The 16,756-nt window shown below is 46.3% G+C and overlaps 2 protein-coding genes across 2 annotated transcripts in view; both read right to left on the bottom strand.

Moving 5' to 3' along the window:
• The window catches only part of LOC125428885 (zinc finger protein 271-like), a 1,035,007-nt gene that overhangs the window by 717,887 nt on the left and 300,364 nt on the right, over positions 1-16,756 (bottom strand). The gene's annotated exons all lie outside the window — the stretch shown is intronic.
• Positions 1-16,756, bottom strand: part of LOC125427681 (complement C4-like) — a 93,800-nt gene that overhangs the window by 69,835 nt on the left and 7,209 nt on the right. The window contains exons 2-9 of the mRNA XM_048487232.1: positions 11,677-11,869; positions 9,027-9,216; positions 7,847-7,917; positions 7,588-7,676; positions 6,355-6,437; positions 4,534-4,630; positions 4,201-4,306; positions 2,804-2,927 (exon numbers count right to left, since the gene is read on the bottom strand). Of these exons, the coding sequence (XP_048343189.1) occupies positions 2,804-2,927; positions 4,201-4,306; positions 4,534-4,630; positions 6,355-6,437; positions 7,588-7,676; positions 7,847-7,917; positions 9,027-9,216; positions 11,677-11,869 (953 nt within the window). The remainder of the gene's footprint in view (positions 1-2,803; positions 2,928-4,200; positions 4,307-4,533; positions 4,631-6,354; positions 6,438-7,587; positions 7,677-7,846; positions 7,918-9,026; positions 9,217-11,676; positions 11,870-16,756) is intronic.

Genomic DNA, 16,756 nt, shown 5'->3' with positions numbered 1-16,756 from the left:
GTGGAGCGGCGGCAGCAGATCATATTAAGAAAAAAATATGTATATAGTATATGGGAGGTATCCTGTTTCAAAAAAATGTAGGTCCAACCCTGCCATAAACCCCAAACTGGAGCACAGTCCAGCAACAGCACAGAGAAAAACAAATAAGCAATTCACAACCAGTCTTGTGTCCAACATGGATTGGTTAACTTCAGAGGTGGGATCCAGCAGGTTCTCACCAGTTCCTGAGAGTGGGTTACTAATTATTTGGGTGTGCCGAGAGGGGGTTACTAATTGGGTCTGCTTTTCCGTTAGAAATCCCATTAGATCCAAAAATCATAAAGTCCTGTTGTTTCCTATGTGGCTGGTTAGCGAAGGTAGAAAACGGGATAATTCTCCCTGTTGGGCTGTTTTAAAAACATGTTTTAGAAATATGGTAAGGTTCCTTGTTTAAGGAAAGTATCCTTCTTTTGATTTCTAGAAACAAAATTAAGTATTTGAAAGTATTAAGTATTTGGTAGGCAGTCAATTAGAGGAGAAGTAGTTGTTTCTGTTGGCAGTAGACGATAGGACTTGCTATAATGAGTTTAAATTATGGACAGAAAGATACCAGCTGGAAATTAGGAACTTTTTTTTTACAGTAAGAGTTTTTTACAGTAACAGAGAAATTATTAATGCCCCGCCCCCTGAATGCCCGGCTACGCCCCCGTCGTGCCCCGCCCAGCCCCATTGGCGCTATGCCACTGTTTGAATCCCACCACCATGGGAACCTGTTACTAAAATTTTTGGATCCCACCACTGGTTAACTTCTCTAAAAACATAAGAAAAGCATTGCTGGATCAGACCAGTGGTCCATGTAGTCCAGCATCCTGACTCATACAGCAGCCAACTGGTTCCTCCAGAGGTCCAACCACAGGGCATAGAGGCCTCAACTTTCCCTGATGACACTGGTATTCAGAGGTTTACTGCCTCTGGATGTGGAGGTTCACTTTAGTTGTCTTGGCTAGTAGCCATTGATAGACCTGCAGAACTGATGGATCTGAATCTCTTGGGCCCTGATTCGGACCTGCTGCGTGGGCTCTCCTGACACTCCCGTGTTATTATGGATTTCATTTTATTTCTCTCCTTGTTTTATCTGCCAGCACAACGTGTCAGAACTGGATCTAGGAGACTCGGGATAGGAACTTGCTAGCCGAGTCACAAACACTCAGCCTAACCTACTTCACAAAGGATTATTATGCAGACAAAATGGAGAAAGGGATCAAGGGAGAATGTTTAAAGCCGCTTCGGGCCCTCTTGGAGAGAAAGGTGGGGGCAGTAATAATTTTTAAAAGGATAGAAATAAAATAAAACCATCTTTCAGGCATTGGAATCAAGTGTGGGAAAACAGATTATATCCAGAGGTGGGATCCAGCAGGTTCTCACAGGTTCCCGAGAGTAGGTTACTAATTATTTGTGTGTGCTGAGAGGGGGTTACTAATTGGTGATTTTGCCACGTGATTTTTGCCTTAGTTACGCCCCTCCTCTCAGCAGTAGCGCGCAGAACTTGAAGCAGTCTAGCAGGAGGTGCACCGGCGTGCCTGGCAGCCTGCGCCAGCGTGCATTCATTTCCCGCCCAAGGACCGGCGCAGCGGCTGCGTCCTTGCCATAGCCCCACCCAGGAATGCCCCGTCCCCGGAATGCCTGGCCACGCCCCCGTTGTGTCCCGCCCAACCCCATTGGCGCTACACCACAGTTTTAATCCCACCGCCATGGGAACCTGTTACTAAAATTTTTGGATCCCACCACTGGGTGGGGACGCCCCGGGCGCGCCTTGGGGCGGGGGTGTGGCTGGGGCGTTCTGGGGGTGTGGTGTGGCAGGGGTGGGCAGCGTCGTGGCAGGGGCGCAGGCTGTGCAGTTCCCACTTGCTCCACCCCTGGTAAGTCCCAAGCCCAGGCCACCAGTGTAACAACAGCAATGGCCAGGAGGAAGCCGACTAATATTGACTCCTCCTCCAACCACAGTCCCTGCTATGCCAGCAGCCGTGCAGGAATACAGGGTGGCTGGTGCCGCATTCAGCGCTGTGTCCTGCCACCAGGGGGGGCCAAAGTGGCCACACGCTGGCAGATTCACCCCTCTGCCAGGGCAAGTGTCCCAGGGAGCGCAAATCCACCAGCACCACTGCATGCTGTTCCCACAGGAGGATTCACTTCCCCATTTGGATGGGACCGTTTGTCAAATTTCGAAACAACTTCTAAGTGAAATAGCTTCAATGAGCTCAGAAGAATGAAATTCTCCTTAAGCCTGCACTGATTAAATGTTTTTTTAAAAGTTTGGTGGAAAATAATAACTGTTGGATTTTTGTAAGCTAATCATGTTATAAAAGTCTGTAAAAGGGCTATGTTTAATTTTCTGTGTGCACTGATTTTTGTACTGAAATTTGTTCTTTTGAAGCAGAATTCTTTTGTCAGATGGCTAATTTTCCCCACCCACCAAAAAAATCCACACCCTGCATGGTTCAAGTACATTTGACAAGCACAAAACAAAAGGGGGACAGGTTGTCAACACAAAATGAGAAAAACTAATTTAAAAAAAGAAATGATAAGCAAATGTATTGAGGTATGAATTTTCACAAAAATCTGTACACATAAAATAACTGAATTCGTAATAAATTGTCCATCAACTCACCTCAGTTCCAAACTCCATTGCTTAAAAATTAAAACAAATTTCACCAGGGCTCCAAGGAGAACCACACTAGGGAAAATCTAAATGCTAAAATATATGGCTCCTTAGTGTAGCAATAGTATGAGGTCAACAGATAAATATTTTCATTTCCAGACTCACTCGCTGTCTCTATGACAGTGGCTGCAATGTACAGTGATCTTCCAATTAGGTCCTCTAGGGGGCGATCCAGTTTCATCCTAAGGAGGCTGCTTTTAAGGGTCACTGAGGCATGGCCGTCCAACACCTGATAATATAATTGAAATTAGGGGGAAATAAAAATCTGTTGTATTATATGCACATTGTACACATGACTTTCTTGGATCGTGAAGCAGAAAAATGGGAGTTAAAACCCTGTTAAGACTCAAGAGAAACAAATCTCACTGCCACAAGATGTGGTCAGGGCAACAACGTGGTTGGAAAGATCCTCTGAAGATGCCAGTCACAGATGCAGACGAAACGTCAGGAGAGAATGCTGCTAGAACACGGCCATACAGCCCGGAAACCACACAGCGCCCCAGAAACAAATCTGTTCAGGAGGAAATCTAGAGAGAGATGGAAATGGAGCCAATTGTAGGCCCATATGATGTAGGGCCTCAGCTCTGTAGAGATGGGAAACAATATCAGTAGCAGTCCATGTTGGAGAAAGTCAGTGTGCTGCAGTGGTTACAGTGTTGGACTAGGTTCTAAGAGAACTGGGTTCGAATCCCCACTGCCATGAAAGCTTGCTGGATCACCATGGGCCAGTCATACACTTTCAACCTGACCTACCTCACTGGGTTATTGTGAGGGTAAAATAGAAGGGAAGACAATTATGTAAACCACCATGGGAACCCACTGGAAGGAAAGGTGGGATATAAATGAAGCAAGCAAGTAAATAAATAAATAAATAAATAAAATATTATAGATTTAATGTATTGTCAAAGGCTTTCACGGTTGGATTCAACTGGTTGTTGTGGGTTTTCCATCGGTGGCCACAGAGACCATGGCCCCACAGCCCGGAAAACCCACAACAGACAATTATAGATTTAGTTGGAAAGTCCCAGTCCCAATATAAATCCTCGAGGGACTCCATTGTTCAAACCTCTCTATTAAGAAAATTGACCATTTACTCCTACTCTTTGCTTCCTGTTTCTTAGCAGTTTCCAGTAGATAAGAATGAAAATCTCCAGGAAGAGAATGTGATTTTTCCAAGAGACCTGAGTTCAAACATTCCTCTCTTCAGGAATCAAGTACCTAATGGATAGTAAGGGGAATTTAGGAAGACCGGTTTTAAGAAGACCCTGAAAAGGTAGGGCTGATAACGACCTAGAGAAAAAAAATGACCTGCTCTCTTAATCAGCTGTTATTTACCAGTTGATGCTGTTAACCTCCATTCTAAGGAAAGCTTCACTTGCCTACTTCCGGACATTAAGCCTCGGTTCAAGAGACAAAACATTTCTCCCTCAGCTCGTCAACAATCCTATAAAAAAGTCCACAGTGAACAGCTAAGGTGCTGAGATATTTGTGTGTTCTCTTACCACAACTTGTTGCTCCAATCCTTGGATAAGAATTTTTTCCCCATTCTCATCCCTCACACCAAATCGCACATAGGCTGTGCCACCAACACCCTTTCCATAGAAAAATCTGTTCAGGGAGGAATCCAGGGAAAATTGAAAGGATTAGCGTTAGGATGATGGGTTGATATATGGTTGACAAGTATATTCTTATCTCTCCCTCCGCACACCCGTGTTTCCCCACCCTTCAGGAGCACCTGGTCCTTAGTGCTTTTGCACAAGGAAACTGGATATATGTGAAATATAAAAACTGATCTCAAAGGATATCAGTGCTCAAAGCTTCTGAGTGCAACTTACTTAGCCTGGAGGTCAATTTGCAAATCAGAGTCCTGCCGCTCTGAGAGGAGAAAGTATTTCCGTTCAGGAATAATCGTCACCTCAAAATTAGGAAGCACTAATGGGAAGAAGATGACAGGCATCCATTTAGCAAAGGCGGCTCGGCCTTCACTTACTGAGGAGAGATCTGTGCCATTTTTCAATCTTTTCCTGTGGCATTTGTGATTATATATTATAAGCAATGCATATGGACCTGTGTTTAATATCAATGTCATTTTTTAAATTAACAATTAGATGAACCTGTTGTTGACCCGATCTCTGATATGATTAGTTCAGCTGACTTCAGCTGTACCAGCATGGCTTATCTGTGTGCAGTGGCGGAGCTACAAGGGGACGGGGTGCACCGGGTGCGCTCCTGGGGTGCGCAAAAATCACCCCCAACTCCAACCCCCTTACCCCTTTCCCCCACCCTGTCCCACCCTGCCCCACCTCACCACCCTGCCCCACCTCACCAGAAAGCTGTTTTCTGCTGGCAGAAAGTTGTTTTCTGGGGCTGTAGGGGGAGAGAACAGGACCACAGGGGGGCAGAAAACACAGAGTGCACCCCGGGCACTCCTGCCCAGCTACGCTTCTGTCTGTGTACATCTTCTATCACCAGAGAACGTTCCCCTTTTTAGGAGCTGGGCCAAAACATTTGTTTACCTAGGTTTTTAGTTACAGAATCATAGGTCGATTTTGCACAGCAAAAGTATAATGGGCTATGCAGGCAGCGATTGGAGGCCACCGAAACTATCCGGGTTGCTTTTGCGCCTTCACACATAGATACTTCCCTTTTTAAAATTCCCAGCAACACATGCATAGCTACGCAGGCATACACAGATGAATAGCCACAGCCATGCCGATGATCCCATGATACGACTGGCTGCACCCGCGTAGCTACGCAGATGCAACCAACCAAATTAAAAAGGGGAGGGGCTTCCTGCAATGACTAGGCAATGGCAGGTGGATTCTCCCTGAAGATGAATGACTGAAAGGGCGAGGTGAAAAATCTCTGAGACCCCGGAGAGCCACTGCCAAGGTGTGTAGGCAGGAGAAAACAAAAGAGAGAAAGGCTGAGAGTTTATCTCTTCTAGATCCCTACACAGTTTACAATTTGCATTGGATCTTCTACAGAAATTTCTCAGCTCCCACCTTGAATAACTGTTCATGTTTTAAAGTTTTTCATGTATACTTCAAACTCAAACTACAAACACTGAAATCCACTAACTTATAAATATATTTATTTCATATAGACTTCCAGTTTCTTCTATACTGAATGTTAACCCTTAAACCCTACACCTTCTGCACTTGGGAATTAAACATCAAAATGAAATTAAATCTTTAAAATCATTAGTAATAAACAGTCTACTTTTTCTCTATTAGATCTTAATTTAACAATCCATAACCTTCAAAACCACTAGTCATCCATTTATTTTTTCCTATTTCATATAGATATTATATCAAGGGTTTCCAAGGTGGAGGAGAGGAAAATGAAGCTGGTTTAGCGATTTTCAAAAAACAAGGGTTGTGGGAAATAAAATGGGGCAAGCTCATTTTGGGAACCTGTATGAAGTCCCTTCCCCCGCAATGGGTTGTATGCTGCTCAACACCTGTGTCACTTGGGCAGTGCAGAATGGGTCATAGAGTTGGAAGAGACCACAAGGACTATCCAGTCCAATTCCCTGCCATGCATGAACACCCCATCAAAGCACTCCCGACAGATGGACAAGTACCTGCTCAGTTTTGGCCCATCAAGCTTACTCTCCATGGGAGAGAGAAAAAAGACAACATCCTTGAACATACCATATTTTTTCACCTCAAACTCTGTGGTTGTGTTGGAACCTGGAGTGTTGAGAAACTGGGCTGTGATTTGCCAAATACCAGGCCTGGAAAGGAGAAAGAAAAGACAACCGGGGAAAATTGAGCCACATCTCAGAAAAGTTGTTCTTCATGCCAAAGGGCGTTCTGGTCATATGCTAGAAAGGCTGTGAGTTAGTAGTAGAGCAGATGTAGCTTTTTTCAACTTCCATCGTCTCCAGGTAAAGAATCTTTAGCTTAAAAAGGCCACTAACCTGGATAGCTTTAAAAGGGGCTAGGACAGATTTATGGAGGAGAAGTCGATTTATGGCTACCAATCTTGATCCTCTTTGATCTGAGATTGCAAATGCCTTAACAGACCAGGTGCTCGGGAGCAACAGCCACAGAAGGCCATTGCTTTCACATCCTGCATGTGAGCTCCCAAAGGCACCTGGTGGGCCACTGCGAGTAGCTGAGAGCTAGACTAGATGGACTCTGGTCTGATCCAGCTGACTTGTTCTTAATCTGACAGTATATTGTCGAAGGCTTTCACGGCCGGAATCACTGGGGTGCTGTGTGGTTTCCAGGCTGTATGGCCGTGTTCTAGCAGCATTCTCTCCTGACGTTTTGCCTGCATCTGTGGCTGGCAGAGGATCCTCTGAAGATGCCAGCCACAGATGCAGGCGAAACGTCAGGAGAGAATGCTGCTAAAACACAGCCATACAGCCCGGAAACCACACAGCGCCCCAATCTGACAGTATTTGGCAGTAAAAATCTTCCTGAGATCCTGGAGAGCAACTCCAAGTCTGAGTAGACAACACTGACTGATGGACCAAGGATCTGATTCGGTGTAAGGCAGCTGGCTTTGTGGCATTTTTAAATCACTTTAAATGGCGGCAGCATCCTCACGGCAGCCATGAAGATCACATATAGATTGACCCTCAGTTACTATGCCTGGAATTCTACTGTCCAAAGCAGCTGCCTGTTGGTTGTGTAGGGCCAGCCCTGGTGACTAGGTTTGCCATCCTCCAGGTGGTGGCTGGAGATCTCCTGGTATTACACTTGATCTACAGCTGAAGAAAGTGGCCACTTGGGAAGGTGAGCTTTATAGCATTATGCCCCACTGAAGTCCCGCTTTTTCCCAAATTCTGCCCTCTTTGGGCTCGACTCCTGAAATGTCCAGGTATTTCCCGACACAGAGTCGGTAATCCTACTGGTCACACAGCTGGTGTAACTTACTCAGAGATAGCAGGGATTGTTAGATGATCCTTTATCACGAAATTCATTGCCACAACCTGATTTCTCCGAACCTGAAGACCCCGTGCGTTCTAAAAGCAACAGAAAGACAGGCGAGATGGGGGGGGGGGGGTGTGTGTGGAGGGTTTGCTTTGTTTTTAAATGTCTTCATAAAAGAATTACTGTTTTCCACCCGTTTTCTTTAAGCTGCAGCAACAATTTTCAATTGTCTGGCAAAGAAACTAAACCACTTCCATATTACCTGAATAGTGATGAAGACAGGCTCAAAGGTTGGCAGCAGCTTGGAGTCCAGGGCAAAGATTCGGAAATACACTGGAATGAAGGGATCAAAAATGAGGGTAAAGATGACAGTAAACAAGGCCCAAGTTACCTTACCTTTCCTTTCTGTGTTAAAATATTACAATCATTGTTTTCTTATTAAATAGCCAGAACAGCTATAAGATATGTTTGTTGTTTATGACAATAGGACCATAGGCCTTTCCCCACTCTCTATGATCCCCCCCTATGCCGCACGCCCTGGCAAGTGCGGGGTCATCAAAAGGTGCCGTTTTCTCCAGCGCCAGGGATGCCATGCGCTGAGGGGGTGCAACAGCGGCAGCGTTGGGGCGGCTTCGCTGTCGCCACCCCTGTCGTGGAGAGTGCAGGGGGACCCCACGCTACTTAAGGAGAGTAGCACGGGGCTCAAAGTAAGTGGGGAAAGGCTCCATGATAGGGGTTTTTTTGTATCTGTATGGCATCTAATCAAGATATATCATTTACAGTATAACAATTTAGTTAATGTTATTTATACTCTGTCTCACTGAATTATGAATCAGGATATTCTTTATTTATAGCCTACTCGTCTCATTAAATCAATGTTCTGTGTTACTCGAACAGATCTGTGTTTTGTATATATCAATGTTTCTAAATTTTAAAAATGTAAATAAATACTTCCCCTTTTGCACAGTGGCAAGGAGGAGAACAGTGTGTGGACAGAAACCACCTCTTTAATCCTTTTCGCTCTAAAATAAGCCACACCCAAGCAACTTTTAATCATCCAGAGGAAAACCTATAGGTATCCGTAGTTATCCCCCCAAAGCAGTGGTGGGATCCAAAAATGTTAATAACAGTTTCCGATGGTGGTGGGATTCAAACAGTGGTGCCGCCGCACACACGCACCTCCAGTCCCTATTGGACAGGGAGGTTGTTTTAGTAACCCCTTCTCAGCACTCAGAAAAAAATTAGTAACCACTTCTAGAGAAGTGGTGAGAACTGGTTGGATCCCACCTCTGCCCCAAAGCAGCTATGGGTGGCCCAGAATCCAATTGATACAATTGGCTGCTTTCTGGAGACTAACACTGCTTGCCAAGTGAAAAAGAATGACAACACTAACAGAAACAGAACATTGTGAAACTATTTGAAGGGGTACAGGTGGGACGCACCGTTCTGCCCAGGGGTATAGATGGGCTTGTCTGTCTGAATCAACAGGTACCCTCGGCGAGTGGTCCAGCGCAGGTTGAGGGTTTGGATGCCATTGGGACTGGGCAGATCTGAGCTGCGAGCAACGAGTTGGATGTAACGGTCTCTTCGCAGGGCAGACAAGCCGCACTGCACAAAATGTTCATGGGTCACCTGAGAGCATGAGAAAGGGGAGGGGGAACTGAGAAGCAGAGGAGACTCAGGGCAAAAGCATAATTCACACAAAAACCACAGGAAATCCTCCAAGACAGAGCTACTGTTGACAGCAGGCAACGGTTCTCATAAAACTCTGGAGTACTTTTAAAACTTTGGATGTGATAAAGAAAATGTATAAAGAAAATGAACTTATTGAAGCGAACGTTACACTAGAACCTTTCTCACTGCCAGCAGGGACTTATCTAGAGTGAGGTAGCCATGGCGCATGACCTGGATGCCCCTTGAAAGGGAGTGCCCTGGATCCGTGGCATAGCAGCATCAAGACTAGACTACTATAATGCCCTGTACATTGGTCTCTCCTCAAATTCAATTAAGAAACCTCTACTTGAGCAGAATGCCACAGCTCGGTGGTTATCGGGAGCTAGATGGAGCATGCCTATCACTCCCATTCTGCAGTCACTACACCTGTTGCCTATTAGTAACCGGGCTCAATTTAAGGTACTGGCTATCATATGCAAAGCCCTTCACGGCCTTGGGCCCTCGTATATGCAAGACCTCCTCTCCCTCTGTGCACCGCCATGACAGATTTGCTCATCTGAGCAGGGTCTTCTGCAGGTGCCGACCTGCAAATGGGCAAAATCAACTACTGTCTGTACTGTCCTTTGCCTTCTGAGGGTGGGAACCACCTGGGTGAATCCTCTCCAATAACCACACTGGGCTCTTTGCTGGGATAAACATTTTGGCCATAGCCATTTTACTAGCCAACCAAAACAGAAGCGTGAGGCGTAGCATGGGTCTTGATCTGGCCTGTCTGCTTCATAGCGAAGCTCCAACGGGCGGATGCCCTGTATTGGACTTTGCTCCACTGAAGGGCTCTGCCGGGCGGACGCTCCTGGCAAGAAGTGATCCCCATTTGCCGGTTCGGCAGGGCGGTTGCCTCTTGCCGCCATCGGCACTTCCAGATCATTACCCATGTGCCACCGCCGAACGGCTATGACAGAAACATGCAACAACCGAATGAACCCAGGGAGAGGTGGGTGGGCAAATCGCCGGCTGGCCGAAGCACATGGCCAGAACAAAGGAGGGCTTTCCCCTTTAAAGGGTCAATCCGCCCTCCCCTCCTGGTGACGTCAGCCCTTGCCCAACATGGCCCGGGCTTCGCTTCCGCCCTCAGTTAAGCGGAAGCGGTCACCTTGGCTCCACCCATCCCACCCCCAGAGGCAACCGCAACCGGTGGGTGACTCACAGCTGTCTTTGTGGCCTCACCTCATGGAACAGCCTGCCTTATGAAGTCAGGAAGGATCCTACACCTCTTACCATTAAAAACTGCTATCACTTTTCTCTCACACCTGGGAAAAGTTAGATGCATTTTTCAGACTAACTACTGTCACGAACTATCCACCACAAGGGTGCCCATTCTTTCTGAACCTGTTGACTTGTTTGGATTTCTGACACAAGATGGTAGGGGCAGCTACAAAATGGCTGCCGAAAAGAGGCACAGCCAACCACAAAATGTCAGGGGGTGAGATTATTCATAACTCCACTAGTACTTCAGGCAGAAGGGCTTTGCTTAACAGGATGCGTTGTAATGGGAATCTTTGCTGCTGGATTCAAATGTTATCACATCTTGTAATCTGTTTACTGATTGAATTTGTTTTACCATACTTGTACTCTGTCTTCAGTGCCAGCGAGAAATGTGGACCATAAGTGAAAATCTTGTCTGTAGCAAGACCTGCCAAATTCCCATCAGGAGATCCTCCAACCCCAGCTACCACCTCTGCCTCTGATCAGCTAGCTGGCAGGGGGGACTCACTAGCGGGGGGGAGCCTAACTCATTGTGCACAGGAAGTGACATCATAGCGTCATCAGCAATGTTGCTGCCGCATGGGGACAAGATCTTTCCTGGCTACTGGTACCCCCCTCGCCACCTGCCCAGTGGCATAGCACCCAGGGGGCGGGGCGTCTTGCACTGGGCGTATGCCTGTGTGGGGGCATTCCACGGGCATGGCGGGGGCGTTCCAGGGGTGCGGCAGGGGTGGATGGGGTATAGCAGGGGCGCAGGGCACACACGTGCCCTGGGCGAAGTTCCTGCTCGTTATGGCTCTGCACCTGCCAGTTGCCAGCGGGGATATGACAACCCTAACCCCACCACAGGGCTTAATCTCACGCATACCCTTTCTAGAGTACTATACATACAGTTTAAAGAAAATGAGATGCTTCAGGTGTCTGGCCGACTGGCAAATAATTCTCTCTGCACCTATCTGGGAAGCCCTTCCCGATGTGTTGGGACAAACTATGTTCTTCACTGACAGAGGTGCATTGTGCCAGATAATATTCTGAGGCCAGGTAGCAGCCAAACAAAAATGTCCACAGGAGGGATGTCAAAAGATGCAAAGATGCTCTTCCCCATGGAACAGAAGCAGAAATCTCTTTCCCAAGGAAAGTGGTGCCACCTACCATCAAGGTAACTCTTTCCAGGAAGCTGTCGGGCTTGAGGTTGAACGGGACCTCGGCAGAACATTTCACACTCTCGTCGTTTTCGTTCTGGAAATAGACCATGCCTGAGAGCCCAGAGGGGGCTTCCTCGACCTGAAGCACAACCCCCACCTCTACCCCCACAGGCACCACGCTGGGGGCAACCATCAGCAACCTGGGTAGTGGGCAGAGACAGAATTCTTTTAGACAACAGGCAATAACCCCATTCCTAGGTTAGAACTAGTAGACTTTTGGGATGTTCATGTTGAACAACACAATCCGAAAGAAACAAGGGGTTTTCTGAGTCTGGGGTGGAAATAAAATTTGTGTATCTGTAACCTCTATCTTTGGGTTCTGCAGCATTCTGCTCCACCCCTTTCTGGGTCAACCCATTCTGAGCATGGGGGTTACATTCTCCCCCACTAAAATTCTGTCGTCTTGACAGTAATTACAATGCAACTTTTGAAATCATTAAACAATGATTTCCCCAGAGATTCCTGTACTTGGAGGAACCACATTTGGTGAATCTGAAAGCACAACATTGTCTTTCCCTTACAAGGATTTCCAACTGCTAGAAGCTTAGCTGCACTGGCAGTTTGCAAAACTCTTTACAGCAAATGTTGCAATTCAGCCAAGTAGTTTGCAGAAGGGATGGGGGGTTGCAACTGGAATCCCTTTCGTCATATAACCGCCAAACAGAATCATGTGTTTCAAATTCACACAGCAACATCTCTTACATCACATAACAAAACAGTTTTATGGGGATCAAACCCCAACTTGCTGCACACTTCCATTGCAAGCAATTTATATTTGCAATCTCACTTCCAAGCCCCACGCTGGTTGGGCGCCAATTTATAACCTCTATCTGTGGGTTCTGCAGCATTCTGCTCCACCCCTTTCTGGGTCAACCCATTCTGAGCATGGGGGTTACATATCACCTAAAAAAATTATAAAAAGCCTTACCTATCCAATTCTTAAAAAGTCAGCAGGAAGTTTGGCCTCCACATTCAGACGCAATAAACTTCTGAATCCCAATGACAGTGGCAACAATAGGGAAAGGCCTCAGCCTATATGCCCTGTTGTTGGCTCGCTGGAGTAACTGGTTGGCCATGGTTTGAGACAGGATGCTGGACTACATGGTTACTACAGTCACATCCTTTTATACCCATTAGCATCAATGGACTAAGTGTATCAATCTATTTAGAATTGCACTGCTAGTGGTTTTGGATGGGTAGACTGCTTCTGTGCACAGGTGTTCCATTCAGCTATCCTATCTCATGTTCTTCTCAGCACAGAGTTGTCCATTCCAAGCCTGACTCTTTTGTGGCACACCTTTTTCTGGATTAAAATTGGACACACATTTGTACTTTGAATAAGAGAAGACAAGATAGAAGGAGGAGGAATTTTGATTTATACCCCACTTTTCTCTCCTATAAGGTGACTCAAGGTGGCTTACAAACCTCTTCCCCTTCCTTTCCCCACAACCGACACCTTGTGAGGTAGGTGAGGATGAGACACAGTGGTGGGATCCAAAAATTTTAGTAACAGGTTCCCATGGTGGTGGGATTCAAACTGTGGCATAGCGCCAATGGGGCTGGGCGGGGCACAACGGGGGCATGGCTGGGCATTCCGGGGGCAGAGCATTGCTGGGCGGGGCTGTGACAAGGATGCAGCCGCTGCGCCAGTCCTTGGGCGGGAAATGAATGCACCCAGGCGCAAGCTGCCACGCACGCCGGTGCACCTCCTGCTAGACTGCTTCAAGTTCTGCACGCTACTGCTGAGAGGAGGGGCGTAACTAAGGCAAAAATCACGTGGCAAAATCACCAATTAGTAACCCCCTCTCGGCACACACAAATAATTAGTAACCTACTCTCGGGAACCTGTGAGAACCTGCTGGATCCCTCCTCTGATGAGACAGTTTGGAAATATTTGTGACTAGCCCAAAGTTACCCAGCGGACTTCATGTGGAGGAGTGGGGAATCAAACCCGGTTCTCCAGATTAGAGCTCACTGCTCTTAACCACTACACCACTCTAAATAGAGGCTGAGAAAATTATGCAAGAGGTAGGGAAATTGGGGGAGGTTTTTCCCCTCACTCATAATACTAGCTCAGAGCCATACAACAAAGTTGTTGAGAAATAGGTTCGGGATAGACAAAAATAAATATTTCTTCATACAGTGAGTAATTAAATGGTGAAATTCACTGCCAATAGACGCAATGATGGTCACAAGCATAGACAGCTTTACAAGGGAGCTAAACCGATTCAGTCTGTCAGCCTCACCTACTTTGTTACAGGGATAAAATGGATGGGGAGAAAACCACATACTTTAAGTATCTCAGGAGGAAAGGAAGATACAAATAAGACCCAGGGGCCCTGATTGTGTGGAAAGGTGGCATTAAAATGTTTTAAATAAATAACAATTGAAGTAATTAGATTTACACCACTATAAACAAAGGCTAGATTAAGAAAAAGTCTTCTTTTATTAGTATGTCACACAAGAGCTCGGCAAGGTTGTGTTCTAAACTTAAATCAGTCAATTCTGGTCCCCCCCCTCCCCCCATTATAGATCATTCCCTTCCCTTTATTTTGTCTGGGTTTTTAATCAAAAAAGGTTTTGGTGGATGATACTAAATTTCCACTATTTTGCAACACAGATGTTGGCTTCAGCCCATAAGAACAGCCCTATTCTATTATCTCATTTTCTAACAATATGCCCTGAACAAAATTTCTTAGTACACATTTTGGAATTTCCAGTATTATCTAACCGATACCTTTAAAAAAAATTGCTTTGGTGGAAGAAGAGTCTTATTTTTGGCTAAATCCACTGTTTCATACAAAAAAAAAAAATCCCACATAATACTGTCCAGATTCTGCAGAGCAAACCTTAGGCCAGACAAAACACTTTATAGCAACGTGAGTAAACACATGCAAAATCATACACTAAAATAACTTTACGCATGCTGACACTTTATGAACTAGTCACAAGTTACAAATGACACATGATTTCTGGAAGACATAGGCTCCTTCCGCACATGCAGAATAATGCAAACTGCTTTCAATGCTCTTTGAAGCTGTGAGGAATAGCAAAATCCACTGGCAAACAGTTGTGAAAGTGGTTTGAAAACGCATTATTCTGCGTGAGAGGAAGGGGCCATAGAGTCTAATTCAGTCTGAGCTTTGCTAGCTCCCAGCTACACTCACTGGCCATTTCCGCACAGGCAGAATTTGGCGGCCTGCGGACGGCAAAAACGGCATCCCCAGGGAGCCATTTGCACAGGGGGCGCAGCTGCTTTGCAGCCGCACTGCCCTCGTGCCGCCTGCCCAGCACCGAGCCGGCGTTTTCAGAGTGCGCTGGGAAGCGCACTTTTCTGAAAATGGCGGCTGGAAGGCTTCCCGGCACTCCCCCCCCCCCCCTCCCCTCCCCTGCCATTCTCAGTCACCTGCTCTCCCTCAGAGGCGCATCACCAGGCCTGGGGACTGATGCTTCCTGCCTGCTGCGACACAGAAGCAGGCGCGAAGGGCAGGGGAGGCGTGTCCCCAGGCCCCGGCGATGCGCCGGAGGGCCAGAGAGCAGGTGGGTCGACCGGGCGACGGGCAGCCCCAGCAGCTGCACTGGGCTCTCCCGGGTTCTTTCTGGGACTGTCCATACGGCAGATGTCCCATGTTGCCAGTGGTCGGGCGCTAGAAACGCCGACCTAAGCCTCCTTCCGGCCCGGCGTGTATGGGAAAGGGCCACTGAAAGGGGCAAATTGCTGGTTAAAGAGAAGACTGGGTTTAACCCTGGCCTCCTCAACGTTTTGAAGACCTTTAATTTGACAGGTGGACTAGTTTGGGTTTATTTTGACCCACTAATTCTGGTAATATATATACCTGACATTAGAACGCTGCATTTTAATGGGGTTGGTTTTAACTATATATAGAGCCGTTATTTAATGACTACTGATTTTATTGGGCTCGATCTACCGTTTGTTCACCGCCCTGAGCCCTTCGGGGGAGGGTGGTTTATAAATATAATTATTATTATTATTATTATTAATAATAATAATAATAATAATAATAATAATAATAATAATAATAATAATAATAATAATAATAATAATAATAATAATAATATTCCGGATTAGTTTGTGCAAGCATGCCATTTAGGCAGAAAAAAGACCTTCACTCTTCATGCGCAAACATTCCTGGTGTCCCAAGTTCTGATTGGTTGTTGTTTGGGGGCAGCAGCGGAGGAAAACAAAGCCCCCCCTTTCCAGTTCTGCATAGGGCCTGGCACAGGTTACAACATGGCAAGCGGCAGCAAAAAACAATGGGGCACAGCATCACATCACATTCCCACTCATGTCCTCATATTTGTTGTGGAAAACTAGAGACTCTCTCCCCGTGATATGCACTAACATTCGACCCAAAGCGCACATCTCCCTAGCTATGCGCTCCAAGCAACCAGTGCATGTATAGAAAAGAAAACGGGGACATTTTGGGACTCCACTCCTGATTAACCCAGGCGAAATGGCATCTAATTGATACCATGAGCAAAAAACAAGCTTTGGGGAGTTTCGGGAAGGGCAGGCTGCAATGGTCGACGGCTCAAACTGACAGGCGGGTGGGCAGGAAAAATAAACTGGTTCTGCTCCTGTGGTTTTTGCATGGGAGAGGGTTCACCATGAGATTTTTGAAAAGAATTGCCAAACTGGTGATTTTTGAAAATCCAGGGATGAGGGAAATATTGTGGGACAGACCTGCTTTAGGACCGGGAACCGTGCGAACTCCTTCCGTTGCTCAACTCAGGGTATTTGGACCCTGCAGAAACAACCATTGATTGTTTCTGTTTTCTCTTCTCTGTTGTGGGATGCAATGATAGGAAAGCTTTTGGAGTGATTTACAAGTACGCAAGAGACTTTAACATCTATTCTGACTTTTGAACCGGAGTTACATTCATTTTGCATGGTCTGAACATGCACAGTAGTGAGGCTTGTTGCTACTGAGCGAATGGCTTGAAAAACTGGACCTAAAAACATTTCTGGAGTTATTATTCTCTAGGCTTAGTCTTGACTTCTATAG

This window comes from Sphaerodactylus townsendi, linkage group LG03, assembly GCF_021028975.2.
Source record: "Sphaerodactylus townsendi isolate TG3544 linkage group LG03, MPM_Stown_v2.3, whole genome shotgun sequence".
NCBI classification, from domain to species: domain Eukaryota; kingdom Metazoa; phylum Chordata; class Lepidosauria; order Squamata; family Sphaerodactylidae; genus Sphaerodactylus; species Sphaerodactylus townsendi.
The sequence above is the reverse complement of the archived record's forward strand: the minus strand, read 5'-3'. Positions and strand labels throughout refer to the sequence as shown.